At 37.4% G+C, this 7874-nt stretch overlaps 1 protein-coding gene across 2 annotated transcripts in view; it reads left to right on the top strand.

Annotated features, from left to right (window-relative positions):
* Window positions 1-6648, top strand: part of Pign (phosphatidylinositol glycan anchor biosynthesis class N) — a 150650-nt gene extending 144002 nt beyond the window's left edge. The window contains exon 30 of one of the 2 annotated variants that reach the window (XM_004638265.3): window positions 6370-6648. In XM_004638265.3, the coding sequence (XP_004638322.1) occupies window positions 6370-6493 (124 nt within the window). In that variant the 3' untranslated portion in view covers window positions 6494-6648. The remainder of the gene's footprint in view (window positions 1-6369) is intronic. The other variant, XM_023723157.1, reaches the window with a different exon arrangement.
* Window positions 6649-7874: the final 1226 nt, after the last annotated feature.

Genomic DNA, 7874 nt, shown 5'->3' on the forward strand with positions numbered 1-7874 from the left:
AAACTCTTTCAGAGTAGCTATGTCAGAGAACAGTGACTCAGTTTCTCTTCAAACTTATTTTTTTTTATTTTAGTCATTCGAGTAGGTGTATAATAGTTTTTTTTGTTTGTTTGTTTGTTTGTTTTGTTCCTCGAATGCCTTCAGGGCACTTTTGGCCAGCGGGAGAGTTGTGAGGTTCGAACTCCAGCCACCTGAGGCTGCCAGCTTTGTGGAAGCAGCCACTTAAAGGACTGAGCTAGGGCCAGGCCCCCTATAATAATGTTTTTAAATTTGTATTTCTCTAATGAATAAAAGTTTATCAGTTTTTCTTTTTTTCAATGATGTTTTCCATATGACTGGCCAGATAGCTCAGCAGACTAAAGCGCCTGCTTAGGCAGAGCACAGTGGCCGGGGTTCAGTCCCTGGAGAGCTGTGCTGGCCCCCCACCCCCCGGGGCGCACCGAGATAGGGATTGAGACTGGGTGTGGTGGCTCACACCTGTAATCCCCAGTGCTTGGGAGACTGAAAACAGGAGAATCACTATGAGTCCGATCTGTGTAGTAAGACCCTGTAGACCCTGCACTAAATACAATACAATAAATACAATACAATACAATACAATACAATACAATACAATACAATAAATACAATACAATACAATACAATACAAAATATATGCTTTCCCCCATCAGTCTCAAGCCTGTCTAGCACCAGCCCCAAAGAATTTTTCTTGGCTTTCTTTCTAAAACATTTGTATTTTTACATTTTACAGTGAAGTCCATGATTCATGTTAGTTTTTGTATGAAATGTGAAATAAATTCCTGGTCATGTTAAATACATGATCTTGACTCCTTTGGGTGGAGGCGCATGGTTCTGTTTCTCAGCACAGCTTTTGCTGTATTCTATGGACTTGGGTATGTTTGATTTTCACTTTCATTCTATTTAAAAATTTCTTTTTGAAACTGCATTTTGGCCCACACATTATTTACAAATTTGTTGTTCAGTTTTTAAGTGTTTGAAGATTTTCTTATTATCTGTTACTGATTTCTAATTTGATTCTGTTGAAATATGTATGATTTCAGTTATTTATTCTTGAAGAACTTTGCTTTATGACCCAGAATATCTTAGTGTGATTGAGTATTTGGAAGAACCTGAACTCTGCTGTTAGTGTCAAGTGTGCTTTAATTGTCAGATATACTCTTTTGTTGATGGTGTTCTTGAGTTCTTCTCTTATCATTTTTTATTTCATTGTAGTCTGCTTTAGGTTGTTGACAAAAGGATATTTTTGTTATGAATTCTATTCTATCTGATATTAATATAACCACTCAGACTTTCTTTTAATTAATGTTTGCATGATACACAGATTGAGCATTCCAATCCAAAACCTAAAATCCAGATAAAGGATTATTTTTAGGCTGTGCATATATGGTATGTATGGAACATAAAAGAATTTTGTGTTTAGGCTTTGTCCTATCTATCCCCAAGATATTTCATTACATGTATACAAGCATTCAAAATTCTAAAACATTTATGTTTTCAAACTTTTCAGATAAGAGACACTCAACCTGTATCTTTTCCATCCTGTTATTTTTAGCCTACCTGTGTCCTTATAGTTGAAGTATCTTGTTAAAATATAGTTGAATACTGTTGAATTATCTTGTAGATAGCATATGGTTTGGTCGTGTTTTTTAATCAGCTCTACAAATCTCTTATTGAGTTGGCATGGTTGGATTATGTTTAGTGTAATTGATGTATTTGAGCTTAAGTCTGTTGTTTTATTTTCTATTTGTTCTGATTTGTATTTCCTATCTTCCTATGTGTCATCTGAACATTTTGTAAAATTCTATTTTTAACTGTATTGTTTTTGTAAATTTGTTTGTATGGCTTTTTAAGTGGTTATTCTGGGTATTATGTTATATCCACATAACTAATCACAATCTACTGATAGCGTTTGACCAGCTCACATCCTTTAGCATCCTTTTAACTTCCCACAATATAATAGTCCTAAATGTTTCCTCTACATGAATTTGAAGTTCCATCAGATACACTTGTAATTTTGCTTCATCAATAAAATATAATTTACAAGACTCAAGACTCAAGAGAAGGTAAACTTACTGTATTTATACATTTACCTACCAAGTTCTTGCATGATTTTCCTAGATTCTTTTTCTTTTCTGTTTAGCAAACTTCTTTCAGATATCCTTCTGGAAGTAGGTCCGTAGACAAGAAATTCTTTTGTTTTCCTTCATCTGAGAATGTTTTGAGTTTTCTTTCTAGAAAAAAGGATATTTTCACTGTACTCTAGATTGACAGTTCCTTTCTATTTATTTATTTATTTATTTACTTACTTAATACAGGATCTCCCTATGCAGCTCAAACTCATAGTGATCCTTCTGTCTCAGCTTCCCCAGCACTGGGATTACAGGTGTGCACCACCACTATGCCCTGTTTCAGGGCAGCACCACCTGGTTCCAGGGCTGGCATGGGATGCGGTACCAGGGATCAATACCTTGCCAGACAGGCACTTAGACTGCTCTCTCCCTAGCCCAATAATTCTTTTTCTTTCAATACTTGAAAAACTGGGGGCTCTGTGTTCTGGTGCCCTATGTTCTGTTAAAAATGTGCTGCTGGGCCAGCCAGATAGCTTAGTGGACTAAAGTGTTTGCTTAGGCAGAGCACAGGGACCAGAGTTTGATCCTGGGTACCACATGCTGTGCCAGCCCCGCCCATAGGGTGCACTAAGACAGCAACTGAGACTGGGCATGGTGGGGTGCACCTGTAATTCCAGCACTTGGGAGGCTGAAAACAGGAGGATCACTAGTAGTCCGATCTATGTAGGGAGACCTTGTAGACCCTGTACTAAAAACATGTTTTTAAAAAATTCTGTTATCATTCAGATATCTCCTCTGTAGGTTTTTCTGTGACTTTCTTTTTCCGTTTCTTTTTTTTTGAATGGTAGGGTGGGGAGAGGTATTGGGGATTGAACCCAGGGCATGGCACATACCACTGAACTGTAACCCTTTTTTATTTTTATTTTTTTTTAAATATTTATTTATTTATTTATGTGTGTGTGTGTGTGTGTGTATGTGTGTGTAGCCAGCTCAGCCCACCTGGGGGCGGTGCTGGCTGGCATGTGGTGCTGGGGGATTGAACCATGGTCCCCGTGCTTTGCCAAGCTTGTTCTAAGTAGGTGCTTTAGACCACTGAGCCATCTCATCAGCCTCACCCTTTTTTATTTTGAGACAAGGTTTTACTAAGTTGCTTGGCTTAGGAATTTAAAATCTTCCAGCCTTAGCCTGCCTAGTATCCGGCTCAAGTTATTTTGTTGTTAGTTGTCATTGATTTAATGTGAATTTATATGAACGCTTTTAGTTTATTTTATGTGATATTTGCTTAGCTTCTGTAATGTATAAGTGTGTGACTTTTGCCAATTTTCCAGTTTTCAGGTATTCCTTTAGTCTTTTTTTTTTCTTGTAGAGCTCTGTGAAACAAATATTAGATCTTTTATAATAGTCTTTTATCATAGTCTTCCATGTCTGTAAGGGTTCATTCTGCCTATTCAGACCTGTCCTTTCCTATTTTCTCTGTTGCTCAGGCTGGCTCTGTATTAATTTTTTCTGTTTGTTTTTCTTTGTTTCTTTTTTTAATGTATGTGTTACAGGGTCTCACTACACATCTCAGACTTGTAGTGATCCCTCCGTTTTCAGCCCCTCTGTCCCTGGGATTACTGGCATGTGTGCACCACCACAGCCGGACCCGGTTCTCGGTCATTAGCTCAGTGTGCCTGGGGGCAGGGCCAGCACAGGATTTGGTGTTGGCTATGGAACACTGGTTCCTGCACTTACCTAAGCAGGCACTTAGCCCACTGAACTATCTCGCCAGCCCTTGTATTAATTTCTACTGTTTTATTTTCAATTTCACAGATTCTTTTGTCCACTCAGTTCTACTAACAAGGCCATTCACTGAGGTTTTTTGTTTGTTTGTTTTTTTGGTTGTTGTAGTTTTCCAATTTCTAAAATCTCTATTTGCTTCTTATTTATATTTTCTGCTTCATTGCTGAGAATTATTGTATTTTTGACTCTCTACTAGACCTCCTCCTGACTCTACCCCACTAAGGAGGATGAGAGCTATGTTATTGCTGAATGTGAATGGAACATCACCCTGGATAGATGAAAATACTAGCTTTCCTACTTAGCCTGCTCTGACTCTACAGAGGATAGGGAGGGTAGATGGGGTCTGGAGTACTCCATTATAGCTTGGTAAGGATGGGGTAGTGATTTTTCTACTGAAGAAGAATGGTTAATTATAAGTTTTTGGTGTTTCAGGATTGTCCCTTTCTTCTCTGACCCCTCTTAGGTAGAGACGGTTTTGTTTTGGTGGTACTTTGGGGATTTTTTGACTGTGCCCACATCGGTCACATTTGTGGGTTGCCTGCTTTGTTTTGTAAGTCAGGCATATATAAGACAAAAGAAAACTCAGGCAACTCGAAACTGAGAATCCTTGGGTTCCAACACCCCTTGACAGTCTGTCTGCTTTCTTCTTTTCACCATTTAGGGTCAACTTGTGTTTGTATGTATGTGTATATATGTGTGTGGGTAGGTGGATAGATAGGTAGGTAGGTAGGTAGATAGATAGTATTCCAAAGTTTTTAGTTGTACATAGGAGAAAAGGGGGACAGTATAGCAACCAGTAATAAACTTCTAGGTAATAAAATGTCAACATGGCTCCCTAAATTTTAGTAGCATGATCTTGTCTATTTTGGCATGAGTTATTCAAGAATATTATGTTAAAATAAATGTCTAGATAATTTGATTCTTAGCAAGCCTTCATAAGGATGATATAGTCATTTTTAAATAATTATCAATTAAGGCCAGAGAGATAGCTAAGTATCATAAGCACCTGCCTGGTAAGCACAGGGTCCTGAGTTTGGTCCCCAGTACCAATACATAATTAATAAATAAATAAATAAATAAATATAAGTAAGTAAATTAAATAGTAGGTAGTATCTGTATTATATGCATTCCAAGTTAAAAATGCAGAGAAAAAAATATATATGCCTTTATAAATTAGTGAAAGTAGAAAAATTCCACGTCTAGTATCCTATTATATCCACAGTGAAAATTATTATTAAGTTAAAGCATTAAATACAAATCTTATAGGCATTAAAAATAGGCAACTTGAGAATATATATGCACTGTAGTTTAGCTTAGGCCATACTGTACATATTGTATGAACCCTGTGCTTTACTGCACATTTGTGAGGTGGATAGCCTACATTTCTTTCCATATTTCTGAAAAATTTTTATGAAGCCATATTCTCTGTAGGTAATACAATTTACTGTGTTTAAAAAGGATATCTGGTGCTAGAAAGATAGCTCAGCTGTCTAAGCGCCTGCCTGGCAAGTGCAAGGACCAGAATTTAATTCTTAGTACCGATGCCGTGCCAGCTCCAGAACCCTGGGCATGCTGTGCAGGCCACTGAAACCAGGCATAGTGGTGCATGCCTGTAATCGTAGCTCTAGGGTGGCTGAGACAGGAGAATCTCTATGAGTCGAAGCTTTGTCGCAAGACCCTGTACCAAATAAATGAATAAGAGATCTAAAAAAAAAAATTTTAAAGGATATCTGAACATTTACTGTTGCTGAAAGGTAAAAACAGTGATTTTAATAGCATTTATTATTATTCATTTTCAAAAAGTCTGGGAGACAATTGCTTTGATTGTGCGATTAATAAAGAAATGTTTTTTTTTTTTTTTCTTTTGTTTAGCTCCTTTACTATGATTTTTTTGTTTAGATCCTTGACTGAATTTGAGTTTGGGTAACACTTTTCATTCTAAGTAGCAGATAACTTTGTCAAAATACTTCTAACATACTTCAGAGTATGTGCTAAAATGTGAGAATACATAACCTGGGAACATCTTGGATAGATACAGAGTTCAAAGGATCCAAACATCAGAGGGAAAAAATTGTCTCATTTTTGTAAAAGCTTTTGAAATTTAATTTCTACTGTTGACAAAGTCACAGGCACTATTAATCCAAACCACATTTTTATATCATAATTCAGTCATGGCAGATATCTCAAAATATTGTTTCAGCATATTTCAACATAATGATTGCTTGTTATTGATGTTTAAATGTTTAAATGAATATACAACTAATAAATATTAATTTTTAAATAATACATTTGAAAGAAATACATCTATTATTTCTACTACTATATAACAAATTTGGGTTTTTAGGAAAATATTTAGGTACCCATTTTGAAATCATTTGGTAGCCTTTGTAATTGTGTGTGTTCCATGTATCTGTTTAGAAGCATCATTTGGCAAATTGTATGTTTTTCTCATGTGCTCTGGTCTACCCGTAACGTGTCTATTTTTCTCCTTTTGCAGCATCAGTCACTACGTGATTGTCATGTCCATGGCCATCTTTCTGGTGTTTCTCAACGGTCTGGCACAGCTGCTGACAACTAAGAAGCTCACACTGTATGGCAAACCCAAAAGCCACCTCATATAGTGTTGCTGGATCCAGCATCTGGTTCCTGTTTATCATCCTCTTTCTAACTTAAAATCTCATCAAGAATTCAATAAGAAGATGGATATAAGGGCCAGCCAGATAGCTCAGCAGACTAAAGTACCTGCTTAGGCAGGTGCAGTGACAGGGGTTCGATCCCCGGTGTGCTGTGCCATGCCAGCCCCCGCCCCTGGGGCACACTGAGACAGAGATTGAGACCATGTGCCTGAAATCCCAGCACTTGGGAGGCTGAAAACAGGAGGATCACTACAAGTCCAATCTGTGTAATGAATCCCTGTACTAAAATACATTAAAAAAAGTAATTTTTTAAAAATGATGATGGATTTAGATGTATAGTATATTCTTCTCCTGTACAAAATTGTATTTGGAATTCTGAATTTACAGGTTATCTTGGATAAAGAAGCTGCATTTTTCTCAGATTTTTCATTCACTTTGAAGTAGTAATTATGTCTGCGGGAATGCATAGTGAAACACTCTCCATTTTCATTCTTCCTTTAGCTGGTATCTCTTTTCAGTAACCTTCAAAGCTCTCATAGCAATCTGATCAGCATGGCACAGCGTCCCATATATCCAAAGGAGAGCCTGTGTCTATGGGAACAGTATTGATGGCATGCAAAATTGTTGCTGCGGTTGAACTTAAAGGAGATCATAAGCCGGCATCAGAAGTACTTAGCAGCTCTTAGCACTGGTTTTGTAGTAGTTCTCACTACTCAGTAAGGCAGGGTATGTTATTTCAGATTTACCGAAGCCTTGGCAGAAAAATGTGTATGTTTGTCATTTTTCTTGAGAATGTATTAGCACTGCCTTACTCTTTTTAATGCTGTTTCCAGAGTTTTCAGTCAACTAGCTAGAGGCAGGTTCAGCTTTTACTCCCACTTCCCCTCATTTCTAGATTATCACAGAATTTGCGGGATAAAAAAGTGGGAAGAATATTTAATATTTGTGTCTTATCTAAATAAAAAATTAAGGGCCAGCCAAGTAACTCAGCAGATTAAAGCACCTACAAGCAGGCACAGAGGCCTGGGATTTGTTCCCAGCCTGCCTTACTGGCCTGCCCCTGGGGTGCACTGAGACAGCAGTGGAGACTGGGTGTGGTAGTGCTCGCCTGTAATCTCAGCTCTTGGGAGGCTGTAAACAAGTGGATCACTATGAGTCCGATCTAATAGTGAGACCTTGACTGCCCTGTAGACCCTTCCCTAAAAAATACCAAAAAAGGGGGAATTTTTAATTGTAGACTCACTATATGTTACAGTTTTTTAATGTATTATTTCAACAAGATCCTCTAAATTAGTGATTAAAACTTCTTGAAAATATCCTAAGAATTCATGTTAAAAGAACAATTTTTGTGGCTGTGAGATAGGAG

This window comes from Octodon degus, unplaced genomic scaffold (assembly GCF_000260255.1).
Source record: "Octodon degus isolate 3935 unplaced genomic scaffold, OctDeg1.0 scaffold00097, whole genome shotgun sequence".
NCBI lineage: Eukaryota > Metazoa > Chordata > Mammalia > Rodentia > Octodontidae > Octodon > Octodon degus.